At 37.5% G+C, this 14,757-nt stretch overlaps 1 protein-coding gene across 5 annotated transcripts in view; it reads right to left on the bottom strand.

The window, feature by feature from the left end:
• Nucleotides 1–3,295: 3,295 nt before the first annotated feature.
• Nucleotides 3,296–14,757, bottom strand: part of ARHGEF3 (Rho guanine nucleotide exchange factor 3) — a 107,384-nt gene continuing 95,922 nt past the window's right edge. For all 5 annotated transcript variants that reach the window (XM_088171517.1, XM_014893622.2, XM_014893621.2 and 2 more), the window contains 8 exons: nucleotides 12,392–12,562; nucleotides 10,564–10,626; nucleotides 10,269–10,365; nucleotides 10,094–10,170; nucleotides 8,527–8,784; nucleotides 8,195–8,365; nucleotides 7,032–7,218; nucleotides 3,296–5,506 (listed from right to left, as the gene is read on the bottom strand). In XM_088171517.1, the coding sequence (XP_088027643.1) occupies nucleotides 5,166–5,506; nucleotides 7,032–7,218; nucleotides 8,195–8,365; nucleotides 8,527–8,784; nucleotides 10,094–10,170; nucleotides 10,269–10,365; nucleotides 10,564–10,626; nucleotides 12,392–12,562 (1,365 nt within the window). In that variant the 3' untranslated portion in view covers nucleotides 3,296–5,165. The remainder of the gene's footprint in view (nucleotides 5,507–7,031; nucleotides 7,219–8,194; nucleotides 8,366–8,526; nucleotides 8,785–10,093; nucleotides 10,171–10,268; nucleotides 10,366–10,563; nucleotides 10,627–12,391; nucleotides 12,563–14,757) is intronic.

Below are 14,757 nucleotides of genomic sequence, written 5' to 3'. Positions count from 1 at the left end.
ATGTTAAAATGTGAAAGCCAAAGCAAAGATCTGTTTTTGGCAGCTCCCAGGAATGCATTTAAGTGAACAGTGCCTACTGAAAATAACCTTTCTTGCAGTGCCTAGTGTGATAAATATGATTCGTGCTAACTAAATTGTAACTATATTAGCAAAATTGTAGTCCTATCAATAGAAAATAATTGTTACAAAGCAAAAAAAAAAAAAAAAAAAGGAAATAGTGAGACAAAGCAGATGGAATCCTCCAGATGTTAGGTGGGAGTAGTAGAAGGATGTAGCTTTGATAAGCAGCATCTAGAAATAAAAAGTTTCAATCTAAAATCTAGATCACTCTGTAGTGTTGCACACGCACTATTGGCAGTTTGGGGTCTCTCATCCTTTCAGGGTTTTATTTCCAGTGAAGGCTCTTTGTCTTCATCAGTGCCTGCTGTGTAACCTTGCAATAGCACAAGCACACTAAGCTTGGGGTTATGTAGCTATGCATATGTTCCCACAACAAAACTTTATTCAAGTTCCATGCCTCGAATCATCCCAATTTGGCCCATTCCAAGGTCGAAACTTTTTATTTCTAGATGCTGCTTATCAAAGCTACATCCTTCTACTACTCCCACCTAACATCTGGAGGATTCCATCTGCTTTGTCTCACTATTTCCTTTTTTTTTTTTTTTTTTTGCTTTGTAACAATCTCTGAAGTCTTGCTTATTTACCAAGCAGCACACAAAATTCTCCTCATCACTTGCTTTAACAAGATATGTCTTTGCAGTTGTACAGAATTGTTGTTTTTCTGTATTAATTAACTTAAGTCTGGGAGAGATCATCACAAAAATTACTCGGTACTAATTGATAAATGCTCCAGCAATTCCAGAATTCCAGATCACTGTACCACACTGTGCATCTTAAATCCCAATAGTTATCAAAAAGGTACAAGGAATCCCAGTTCACAAAACAATGGTTCACTGAGAAACCACCATAGGAAGAGGTTACTTGAATACTCTGAAGTGAAATGAAAGGTTATTAAATCTGTCACCTTATTCTCTCTCTAGTTTCTGGTTTCTGTGGTTTTTAGTACTTGCCAAGCATTTGACCATGACTCCCAGGCTTGCACCAAGTGGTTTTCCACCACAGCAGCTGCAGATCCCTTTGATTCTGAAATGAGATGATTTTAACAGGTTAATACAGATTTAGATATAATTACAGATTTAGTAGTACAGATTTACATCAGATTAAGAGCCACAAAGACACAAATGAGGGTTCCATGCTCAAGGAGCAAACTTAGGTGCTTCCTCCAGACATTACTTCAGTATCCTTTTATGAATGCAAATTTAAAAATTTGAAAACTAAATTAGAGATTTGAAATAAATCAATCTGAGTACATTGTTACAATTTAAATAACCATAAATTGCTATTTTACTTTCCCTTATTACTCTGATGATGCAAAGCACATCTAATTTCTTCAAAACTTTAAGAGCTGATTTTGTGCCAACTAAATTTCAAAATTTTGTGTAATCAAATCAGCTGTGAAACTACACCATTATTTCCAAGAGATGGCAGCACTAACCTGTAGAACACATTATAGTATTTTAAAATCAGTATTCATGAATAAGCATTAAATATGGAAGAACTGCCCATTCTTGATCTGAAACTCCCTTTTAAAAGGAAACAAATCATCTTACAGGTATGTGGAATTTGGTTTCAGACTCTGTTAGATCCTGGGAATCAAGATTTGTCCAGGTGCCAGGCAGCGTCACCATAAAACATCATTTTTATCAAGTGCAATCCATTAAACTGCTATCTGAAAGTTCTGATACAGCTTTCAAATTCTAGAAATTCTGTCAATCTTCAAGCAACCTGGTTCCCACTGTCACAGAAGCATTCCTAAGAAGAAGCCCTGGTTCAGGTGGGTCATGCTAAACAGGAGAAATACTTTTTCTACCCTGCAATTTTGGCCCTATCCTTACCCAGATTCTAGCACCTGATTCTTGGTACTGAGCTCCATAGATCTCAAACTTACTGCTCCTGGTGTTCATTACCGACCTTTGGGCTCCCAGTCACCATCCTGGCTTTGTTCTTTTCAGTGCTGCAGAGCAAACCAAGGGAAACAAAGGGCACAGACAGCTCAATTTTGTGTTGTAGTCTCAGAGGACCCACACGGTTCAGAGTCCCAAGGCCATTCTCTTTGCTTACCTTTCTTTCTCAGTCAAGACAATTTCTGCTTTTACCTTTATTGCTTCTGGTCCATCAGGTCTTTCATAAGCTACAGCTACAGTGACTCTCCTCATCAGGAGCAGAACACAAACAGGGGGATGGATCTGCCCCTCAGAGCCCTGAGATCCTGCTCCTGAGTGCAGGAACCTCATCACTCACCCTTGTCCAGAGTGCTCGTGCCTCAGATTTAGATGAGTGTCTGCATCCCTCTCCTCATTTTGTCATCTCCTCGTGGTGATCTTGGAAGCACTTGACACCTCAGGCTTTTCACTGCCTCTTGCCTCTTCACTGCTGCAATCTCTGACTCTCCTCTGGACACCAGAACTGGGACAATCACTGGAACATATTTATGTGTATGATTCTTCCTCTTTACTTCACACTTATAATTTTACATTTTACCCATCCTTTTTGGTACATTTAATTGTCCAAGGCCATGCCACCCCTTCACCACCCCCCTCCTGCCACAATCAAAACTCATCCTTTCAAAAGCAGTGGCATTTTAAAAGTGCTGTAACTAAAACAAGCTTACCAAATCGAGCATGATATCAGTATTCCTTAACTGGAAAGCTTAATCCTTAGGATGATTTGAAGAGAAAAATGCAACATCATTAGGATTTATTAGATCTATGAGTAGCTAAGTGCACGTTGACTACAAAGCTCAGTCAAAACACTTGCACTCCAGAATGCTGAACAGTGAGTGGGTGGCTAAATTACAGTAAACAAATGTAAATTAATCTTCTCAGATCTCCTGGCTGGTTGGTGGCTTCTGCACACCCCAAAATTAATCATTTCAATTGTGACCCACAAGGAATTATGAGAGAGAAACTGATGACAGGACAGTAAATTTTTGTTCCACCTCCTTAGTAAATTAATTATGTAATACAGAATTTTGGGGAATGTGGTGAATTGAGTGCAGTGACTTGTTTCTTTTACTGCTGTGCATTTAGCAAATTAGATCCAAATATGTGCCACTTTATAAGAAACAAAATACAAGCTTTGGTCACTTACATTAAAGCCTTGCTGCATGTATGACTGAAATCTTTTTGTAGTCTTCTTGCACAACCAACCAAACCAAACCAAATAAAAATCAAAATGGTTTAATGTAATTTATTTGAAATGCTTCCAGAAAAGTTTAAGGCCATTATTAAAAAAAAAAAAGTCAATACACACATTCCTTCTTTCTTCTCTATCTGAACATTTTACATGCTTTTTGCTCTTTTTCAACATTTTTACTGAACAACTTCCCTATGCCTTTTCTTCTGCAAATTTTTCCTTTCATCTTCACTGGTATGTATATTCATTCAGCTCTAAAAATGAAGCAGTTGAAATAAATTACAAAGCCTGAAACAGAAAAGAAATTTGGGGATTTTTTTTAAAAACTATAAATACAGAAATATGTTCTATAGGGTAAAAATGCCATTTTTTTAAAAAATAAAAATACCTTGTTTTATATTGTTTATCATCTTGTCACACTGATTTCTGTAATGCACATCAGCATATATATATGTAAGATATTTAGTAAATTTTATGTAAACTTGTAGAACACAAGAAAAATATTTTTGGCAATAACTTAGCAGTTTTTCTACTTCTGTTGTTACAAGTACTTTGCACAGGTCATCTTGTGTAATACCAAGAATCATTTAAAATTTGTAATATATCATACAGCACTGGCATTATTTCTTACAGTAAGAAATAAAATACTACCCAGGGATTCCTGAAAAATAACAGGATGTTCAACTGTGTGTTTTAGACTGCATTTAAGTGACTCATCTGCTTCTCATCATAATGAGCAGGTTAAATCAGCCACCAGAAAACACAGTAACATTTCCAATTACAGTACAAAATTAAATGCAACAAAAACTTTTAAAAGAAAACTTGAGGCAAGTAAAAAGGGATGTAATACACCCTAAAGGACAAACAATTCCCTTTTTGTTTAAACTCTCTCTACATAATCCCACAGGGTATTTGTAGAGCACCATTTATATAAAATCATCACTTAGTTTTAAAAACCAACTACATGTAATTGTAAACAGCCATTTACAGAAAATTAAATGTTTTAACATTAGTGGTGCTTAAAACCAACAGTGGAGGTCAGTGGAGTGCAAAATGCTGAAGAGGGCCTATTCACAAGCAAAAGCTCCTTTCCACTCTTATTCTGTTTGGGATAATATATATATACAGCACTGAAAGCAAATTACCAGCTTATTTACAAACATCCAGTATTCTCAGTATTTCATTTAATTCAGTGCTGACTGTAAAGGTTTGGTTGGGGTTTTTTCAGTTTATTATTTTTTGCATTACATGCTTTGAAGAATAAACATTCTTACTAGGCTGACCATTTGAAATGTCCAGATTTTAGTAAGTTTGACTGCTGGATCTTAGGACAGTGCTTCATTTTGAAAAATAAATCCCTAAAAAGTCCCTGGTTCCATGGCCCGCTGTTTATAGTTCTTGTTGATTTAATACCACAGGAGTTTGGATAGGTTATTGCAAGATAGTTTTCTTTTTTGTTCCAAGAAACTACCTTTTCTTTCTATGCCTTTAAAAAAATTTATTATCTTGATACCCATCCTGAAATTCCATATTAAGTCGACATCTTCAGCTGTCCCTTTAAAGGGCAAATAAAGTATTTAAAAATTAGGAAAAGGTTATTTATGTAATGCATATATAAACAGTAGTTTAGAGATTCTGTCTACAGCAGGACATTGAGAACAACTGGTCAAGTACCTCTTTCATCCACCTTGGGTGTTTATGGAATATAATCACAGGGCATGAGTCGCAAGAGATTCCAGCTTATACAGATGGGCAGTTACAGTACAACACTCACAGGAACAAATACAAGAACTGCATTGACATTGTCACAAAATATATTCTAAAAGTGCTTCTCCAAATGGTTCCATGTATGGAATGCAAATACTGTACAGGTAAGGGACAGGTTTTCTCCCATGAACTCTAAGTTTTTGTCAGACGTTGGTTTCTATTTGCTTTTCGCTCTCACAGCAGTTCGTCTGCTCCATGCGCTCGCAGTCGGCGCTGAGCTCGCTGGTGTCCATGCTGCAGTCTGACTCACAGTCTGACTGCTCCATCTGCTCCAGGGCAGCCTCTCCCTGGGCCACTCTGCGTCCCTGGGGTGACACAAGGCAATGTGCTTCCAGCCCGCCAGCCCTGCCGGCACCCGCAGCCTTCTCCTTGGCCTGCCGGATACAGTTCAGCCACTGCTGCTTGTTGAAGGAGTCATTGGCTTGGAGAGAGTGAGTCTGGCTTTGGGATCCATTTTTGAAGCTGACTCTAAAGAAGTTTTTGACTGAAAGAAACAATACATATGTTGGGAAGGATGAATCAGGGAAACCTTAAAAATACGAGTGCCTAGCAAAAGACTTTGAGAACATGGAAAATATAAGCGAAATAGAAATGACAGCAATTTTTGACTGTGGGGCTGAAAGCAACTGAATGCCTGAAGGCCTCTTTGTTTACATAATGTTAGATGCTGCGAATACCAAAAAGCAAACAGACATCCTCCCTAGGCATGGCAGGAAGGGTCCCAGATAAAATTTAGAGATAACAAAGCAGTAAAACATGGTAATATAGTGATTCCTATAGGTTGCATACAAATGTTAGAGAATTTGTATCTTGTATTTAGATTGGTTAGTGGAAATTAGAATATTTAACATAGGAGATTTATTGTATTGTAAACAGGAAAATCTCTCTCTTGCTCTATTACTTTCTTACTCTCTCTTCACTCTTGCTTTCTTACTCTCTTCTCTTACTCTTGCTCTATCCCTCTCTCTCTGTCCTGCTCTGAGCTGTGGCTGCAGTTCCCAGCAGGGCTTCATATAAACCCACGCCCTACGAAATAAACTGCAAACTTCAAGACCAGAATACAGAGAGCGCCTGAGTTTGTCCTGATCGTCCCAACACAGCAATTCCCACATACATATCAAACCCTTGAATGCTTTGGCTGAATGGATTCTATAATCAAAGAGTATATTTAAGTTAAGTAACAGAATCTGCACAATCTAAGACCATGTCAGACCAAAGAGAAGAGACTGGGTATCTCCTTGTTTCTGGGAGAAGACCACAGAACACCATAAGGACTTCTAGTAACTTCATATTGCTGGATTAAATAATTTTGGTTCTGCCATGCATGAGTTATCCATAAAGCTTAAAGTGAATCAGCAAGATTAAGGCTTCTCCCACACTTTAATGCCTCTCCTCCTACTTCTCTGCAAAGTGCATTTCCACAACTTTCTCTGAACCTTCATCCCTGCACCAGCCAAAGACTGCCTCATCTCCTTCATTCACTTCACTAATACAGTGCATACATACAAAAACCACCTGAAGCTTTGACCAAGTGAGATTTAAGGATCCTTGTAATAGAAAAAGCATCTTCACAATATACTTAACTGGAAGGAGATAAACATGAATAGCTGCAATCTTGACCCTGAGTACTACAGTATCTGCCAGCTTAGAGAGTTATGGAATAGCAATCAGTGTCTCCAGTACAAGGAAAGGCAAAACAGCTTAAACTCACGATTTCAAAAAACACTTGCTTAAAACTTTGCAGTTTTGCCACTACAGTCTGTATGTTCTTCCCTTCTCAATTCAGTACAGGAGCAGGTGCGTGGAGAAATTCTATTATCAATATAGTGAGCTTTGAGAAATAACCAAAAAGAAACAACTTAGAACATAATAAACCAGCGTGAAACAAGATTCAGTATGTTGGATGGAGATCATGTTAATTTGAGAGAGAACATTCTGATGTCGCATTGGCAGGTATCTGAAGGTTATGACGACCCTACATGAGCAAACACAAGAAGCTGTTGTCATACTTCTCTCATTGTTGCTGAATGCTCCACGAATGGATCCCCCCAGGCGCACCTCTCCATCCTGCAGGTCCTCCAGCAGCAGCTCCCTGACGGGAATGGGCTGCCGGTACAGCTGGTAGCACAGCTGGTCATTGTGGGTCACGGCACGAGTGATCACCAGCACCTCTTCAAAGAGGAAGACATGCAGTTTCTGTTAAAAGATTCATAGATAATACAGCATTATTCCTTTCTTGGAATATCATTACATCAAATGGAACAAATAAAATTCACTGGAAAGATGAAAATAGCCAGTTTCTTCCTGCTAATTTGGTATTGAACTACGTGCCTGACCTTCATCAGGTGAAGCAGGAAACAGCACCTGTTTCATCTTTCCCTCTCAGCTGTGTGGTGAAACAGGACCCTTCCACTGTATGCATAAACAAGCTCCACAGAAGCAGTTCCAGAGCTGAAAAAATGCACTGCTTACTTTGCTGCTTTTTAGAATAAATTTTCCCTAAGTTTAATCTACTTCTGTAACTGTCATAGGTATCATACCTCCATTAGTGTCAGTAATGAAAAAAATACCTTTTTTCATTGTGTGTCCATTCAAAAGTTCTATTAACACTTAGAGGGAAAAATCCAGGAAAGACTAAGTTCTCTTCAACTAATGTATTTTTTTTTCCTTTTTAACTGAAAGCTCAGATGGTGAAACTTATCAGTAGTGCAGCGTCCCAGAGACTGGAATTCAAAGTAACAAATTTCTCTGGTCAGTAAATTAACCTTGATCTCAACAAAGAATCAAGTAAAGCATTTTGAATAACCACAGCCTTTGACAAATTTAAAATTTGTTGGTACATTTTGTTTGTTCTTTATAGACATTAATATCACATCTCTGAGACCAGAAATTTGGGGTTTTTTTCCTGCAAGTATTGAAATTGATCAGATTTACAATTTATCCAGGATATTGTTAGGCTCCATAAGAGACAGAGATACACAGAGTCTTATTATTCCTTATACAGATACTTAACTACTAACAAAAAAGATAAGGGTTATATATTTTAGTATTTATCAACTTTCTGATATATTAGAGAGTGATGTTTCTCTATGTGTGCTCACAGCTCTTTTAGCTGTCATGCAAAATTAAGATATCTTTTAAAGTTATTTATGACAAGATATTTATTCCTTACCACTCCCCTGTTGTTCTTCAGTTCCCCATGACAACACACAGCACGTGAATTATCAATCAATGAATCCCTTTGGCCTTCTTCGAGATAAATAAGTCTCTCTTTGTAATACTGGCATTCAGATTCACCAGTCTTGATGTTGATTTCAGCCACAATGCCCTGAATTATATTTATCTGCAGAAACACAATGACAACACTTGAATTTTAACTACACAGTGCAATATTCACCTGTTCATATATTTGCTTTTTTATATTTTATGTAGTGTCCCTTAATTCACTAATAAGCTGAAACTGCTATAATGTCCTAAAAGACCCCAAACCCAACAGTAACTCACAGCTTCTTCCAGATGCTGTTGATCTGGATGATCATTTGGTGTGTGTCTTAAAATTTCTCGGAGCAGCAGCGGGTATTTAACCAAACGGCTTCTGGGGATGTCAAGGAAATTCCAAAGGTCCAGCTTGCGGCTGAAAGGAGACTCCAAGCAGCGCTGCAGGAAATCCTGCACTCTGTGATCTTGTTTCTTGTGATCCAGTAAAGCTTTGGCTGCTACTTGATTGCTGCAGTAGCTGTCATAGGAGTTCAGGCATGGAAGCTGAGGAAAGAATTAATTATTCTGTGGCTGAAGCAAAGCATGATTTCCTGCTCTGAAGTGTTCAGGTGATTCAGGACATCAGAATTCATTCTGAGACTCTTTCAGCTGGAGATTTATTCAGTTTATTGATGTAATGTCTCCAACAAATATAACTTTTACAAGAGTCCTCAGACCACCTTGTTCAACATTTAAGTAATTTAAAAGCACTTGCTCATCACTCAGATCCTACAGATCTCCATTACTATTGCAAAGCATTAAAAATATAAACTGCTTAAGATTGAGCACTATTTAGTGCAGACAACACTTGAGCACAGAAGCCTGGCTTTAATTATGAATGGAAATAAAAGCCTTGGAGTAAGCACTCCCAAACCTGGCCGTTTTCAAATCAGCAAATTTCTACAATCAAACTTCTATATTCCCCTCAGGAATCTTGACCAAACTAAGATGACAAAACTGTATATATATAAATGTGAGAAAAAATAATTTGTCTGTTGATTAGAGCAATATATACATTTATAAAACTTGCTGTATTAACATCCAAACATGCAGAATCTTTCGAAAAAAGGAAATTAGACTTGAATATATTTGAACCAAGAGAAGTTCACTAATGTTCAACACACCTCAGAAAACATATTTTCAATTCCTTTATGCAAAGAAAACTGAGATTATTCTGGCATTTACAAATAATTTATCATTATCTATGTGCATTATATACATTATATAATGCTTCCCTTGTTGGCCATAGGTCACACTTTCACATAGAGCTGCTAAATTTCATTACTTACATTTACTTAAAAGCATACTTCTCACGTATCTAAAACCAAAAACAACTCTTTTTGATTACAGTGAATAATTTTATCAACAAAACCAACAAAAGCTATTTTCAGTGTTTATGCTGTTGGATGCTAGTGAACGTGAACCCATCTACTTTATCTTTTATGAGGCAGCAACATCTCTCCTGTGTCCCTGTCTGACTTTCCAAGGAAAGCAGAACAGGAACAGGGAAGATTCTTAAAGGACCTACATAAGAAAAACACTAGTCTGACTCTTAATTTTTATTTAAAGTACATTAAATAGTGCTCAACTCATGAATGGCAAAAGCTTTTAAAAGCATATGCTGGTCTAAATCTTTTCATGGAAAATCCCTGAAAAGAGAAAATATTCTATTGTGTCTCTAAATAGTTGCCTCACATTTTAAAAGTATTTTGAGAGTATCTTTTTGACACATTATAGAAGGGAAATTGTCTGAGAAAAACTACATTACAGGTCCAAACTGAAGTCCCAAAATTGGTTATAAAGTCTGCCTTACCCAACCCACGAGGATGTGGCCAACATGATCTGTTGATCCATCAGGTTTCCTGACTTCTTGAAGTCGCCTAAGAAGATCTGAGAGTGAAAAGAAAAAAAGAAGAGAAACCTCACTTTAATAAACCTGAATTTAAATCTATGTGCTAATAGTTATGCAGACAAAGACTGAGTTTTACCTTCATGCAGAGGAATTAGAGAGTCCAGTGTTCCAAAAATCTGGTTCAACTCTTGCTCTGTCATTATGGAAAGCTTAAGCATTGGGTCATGATAAGCCTGAAAAGAAAAACAAATTGCATATTGAAAAAAAAAGGCAGCACTCAAGTGTTTCAGAAGAAATGGAAAGACTGAAATATGCTTTAGATTTTTTCCTCTTTTACTGTCTTAGAAATTACAAAAAACAAAGATTGTTTTAAATGTGTTATGAACCAATTAGCACTTTGTTGTGGCTTGGGTTTTGTTTTTTAAACATACCTTTTTTGCCAACTTCAGATCTTCTATCAAGTCTTCTTCTCCCTGGGAAAGTTCAAAGATAGCCTGTAAAAACAGACACAAATATTAGAAAATATATTTGTTTAATCTATGCTCCACTTCCTGAGTTGATGTTGTATTTTGAACAGCTGTCTTAACACATCTAACAGCACTTTTCTGCTAAATCTACAGAAATAAACTAAGGCTTCATGCTGTAACTACAGAATCAAATGCATTGGGGTTTTTTTAAACAGTTATACCAGAATGTTAATTAAAAGCTTATCTCAAACAAAGAATTTTTTTTTCCAAAGGGATGTGTTCCCAGATGTAGGAAACTACCTTCATTGTGGTGTTTTGACTTGACTGTACCTTAACCACTTACAAACTGCTTGCATAGGAGTTTGCTGTGCTCCATTTTAACACATGCACTGGCAGAAGTTACAGGGGATTCTACTAAGTAGGACACAGATCTTACTTAAAGCATTTCTTTGGTACTAAGCAGAATTTATTTTGGTACCAATTCAGTTTTTTGTTACAAAGGCTGAGCTCTAGTTAACTGTTGGCTAATGTCAGTTACTCCTCTTAAAGCACATTTGAGACTTCAAAGCTGGCAGATTAAAAGTAACACCCTAATTCACTGGTTTATCAGATTCCCATTGTTACTAACTTATTGCATTATTTCCTCCTTAAACAGTACAGTAAGAGTTAAGGGCATTTTGGGCTAGAATTCCTTGCTTTATAGTCAAGGCTTTCAACCAAAATAAATCCTGCAAGCCCATCCCCAGCTGGAGCAGATTCCTGGGGCTCAGAACACCCATTCCTGCCAGGTTTTCCTGGTGCAGCTCATGGGCAGCACATCAGCTGTCCCAGCAAAGCACACAGGATGGGAACAAACACACAGCAGAACTCTCCTGCTAAATCTGCTGGGATACAGCTCACTTATTTGGGTTATTTGTGTTGTACCAAGGATGCTGGCTCCTGCCCCCAGACAGCAGTGACTGCTCTACGCCCTGCAAACAGCTTCTATCGTTTATTTTTCAGTAAGCTGCCTTTGAAGTTCTCAATTACAAATTTATTTCCTATGAATTCCTATACAATGTTAAAACTTGCACAAGAAATGCTTGACACTACTGTTGTTTGATTTATGACTCAGTCCCTGAAATATTCGCAGGGAGATTGTTACAAGCTTGGTTGATACTTCTAGAAATTCCTTTAGAAAATAAAAATACCTTGATTCTGAAGCAGCTCTGTGTTGATATAATATGAACTATTTAGACTTCATCTTGTCTGACACATTAAAACCACCAGCATGCTTCTTTTTTGCTTTGGAAGACACATCTTTTGATCAGTGTGTCATCTTTTTAGCACCAGACACTTCCTCAAAGACAGTCTTTTCCAAAAGGGAAATGATGCTGCATTTTTGTGTCTATATCACCTGATGAACACCTACCTGCTCCTGGCACAGCGTGCTCACCTCACATTACTAGAACAACAAAATGAAACACCAAAATATCAACCATGACTACAGCATGAGACAGAACACGTACACACATGCAGCCAGTCACAAGACAATGTATCTCAGTAACTTTGGGTTTGTTAAGGAAATACAATGAGCTGGTTTCTACAAAGAATACATTAATCTAAAATAGCTTCAGTCTTAAAGACTAGAGGTGGAATTCTGCTTCTAGTGGAGGTGGTGACACATTTTAATTGCAGGACCTCTTCAAGTGCTATCCCAGTGCCTATGACTGTTCCCAACTCGATGCTTTAAAGGCGACTTTTGAACATGAAATGTACGGTTTAAAATAAATCTACATATCTGTATTTCTACCTCTTGTCGCTTGATTTCCTTGGATGTAAGCATGTGATTGACACAGACATCAAAGGTCTCACTCCACAGTTTGCTGTCTCTCCTCTTGGTGTTGGCAGGGGGCCCATTTCGAGACCATGGCCGTGGGCTGAACAGGTCAGGGCGGCTCTCGCTGCGGAAACTGATGGAGCGCTGGGAAGACACAGGTGGGTTTATGTTGCAACAGTTCCATGTCACACCCTCACTTCTCTCATTTTCTAAGGAATTCATATACATAGTTCAGTACAACAAACAAATGTTCTCTCATTAGTTTTTACTTTGAACTTCATAGCAATGTTTACTATTGGGAATGTAAGAGAAATTCTTTTAATACATCCTCATGGAAGGGCAGGGCCTCCATTCCTGCACTGAACTCTGCCCACGTCCTGTACAACGTGTCAACATGTACAAACCCTCTGCAATGCTTTCCCATACAGCATGCACCAAGAGTGCACCACAGGGATAATGCAGAATGGTGCAGCACACTAAACTAACAGAACTGATCAAATACACAGTTTCAATTCAGTGAAGAGACAGGAATTACTCAAGCATTTCACATCTGCTTCATCAAAAATTTAGAATTAATGCAAATATTAGACACTCTGTCAGTGTGTATCAGCATCTCTGTATCTACTACGTGGTCTAGCCCTAAACTTCAATATAACCAATTTCAATTTTAGGAAAAGACTTGAGAATGCTAATTGCCTGTAAACTCTTAGAAGGGTTTCAGGCTAAGGATGGATACTTTATTCTCTTACTATTCTATTTTGAAAAGGTTTCTTTTTTGCTTCATTAAAATTAGAGGCTTTTTTTTGAGGTCGTACCTCTGAAATGCTTAAACTATTTCACATAGTTGAAATACTCTACATTTTTATTGTTATTTAAAACCTGCCTTACATAACAAAATCATCTTTCAATTGCCTTGGGTAAGAATATTTAAAACAAAATAAATTCTCTCAATTTCCAGGTTGAAAGCAGCATATACAAAGGACAATATTTGAAATTCTTCACTGGAGATCAGAGCCCATGAAATGTAAACAGACCCTATAAATACATTTTCACCATATCAGAAGACGTGATATAAATAAAAACCTGACTTTTAACAGAAGCCATTCTGATTTGTACTTGGAATTGACAAAGACTTCAACAATAAACACACACACGTGTTCCAAAACTTATCAAGTCAGGTGCTAGTCTTCCTTCAAGAGTTAAGAAGACACAGAAACACACATGAAACTGCATGCTTAATTTACATTTGTTCTAATCATGGAGTAAACTCAAACTAGGCAGTGTTTTGGGAAAAGTGACTTTTCAGACAGAATGTTCCTCTCTGCTGCAGGAGAACACTCCATACAATTCTCCACAGCCCTAAATTGTCCTCATGAGGAAGAAGGGGCACAGAGAGGCCAGAAGACTCAAAATTAAACCAAACTCTCCAAAATCCTGCTTGCTTAGCATCCTTGCTACCTAGACACCTAAACCTTGCCACCTAAACCTAAGTTTATATTTAATTGATTTCTGTCATACATCAGCCTTTTCATTAACCATACAAAAGTGTACCTTGCTTAATAAGGGACACAGAACTGAGGTTATTTATTAGTGGAATACAGCCCTAAACTGAAGTTCTACCAAAAAACTCTAAAAACAAGTTTGAAGATACTCTGATGCTATCTTTGCTTTGTACTTGTCAAGAAGGAAAAATTAAAATCAGTCATGTGATAGAATCCCATGAAGGAACTGCAGCAAGGTCAAAAACGCATTTCTACATCTCCAGTCTTTAAAAAATATTTTCCTGGTTTCGAGCTTCCTTAAAAAACATGTCCCATACACTGTTTAAAAATTATGGCCCTGTGGGATGATTAAAATTTTCATATAATTCCAGAAACTAAAGGAGCTGGGGAAAAATCCATCCACAACCCCTCACGTTGTTTACCATATTTCTCTAGTTGCAACAGATTTCCCTGGTTGTTATAAGACTGGTTCTTGAAGGGTCTGTGTGTTACCAATGTTAATTAATGCAATTAACATCCCTTAATTAGAGCTGCAGTTGTTTGCTATACTGCAGCTCTAATGTACTGGGCAAAGGCCACTACTGATCAAAGCTCTGGCATTCAGAACTGATATTAAAAACGATTTTCTTCTTGAGGATTTTTAGAAATTCTTGGCATCCTAAGATAGATAAACGCAATTTGGGCTCCCTACTTAAATTCAAGACACACTGATAGAAACTGAAGTTGCAGAGGAAGCCAGCCAGACTTCAATTTCTTTCTTCAGCATCAGCTGGAGTTCTTTTTCTGATCCTATTTTCTGCTTTTAGCCAAACTGCACAGCTGTGAATAAGACCAGTC

This window comes from Sturnus vulgaris, chromosome 11 (genome assembly GCF_052056855.1).
Source record: "Sturnus vulgaris isolate bStuVul1 chromosome 11, bStuVul1.hap1, whole genome shotgun sequence".
NCBI lineage: Eukaryota > Metazoa > Chordata > Aves > Passeriformes > Sturnidae > Sturnus > Sturnus vulgaris.
Note: the sequence above shows the minus strand (reverse complement) of the source record. Positions and strands in the feature narration are given on the sequence as shown.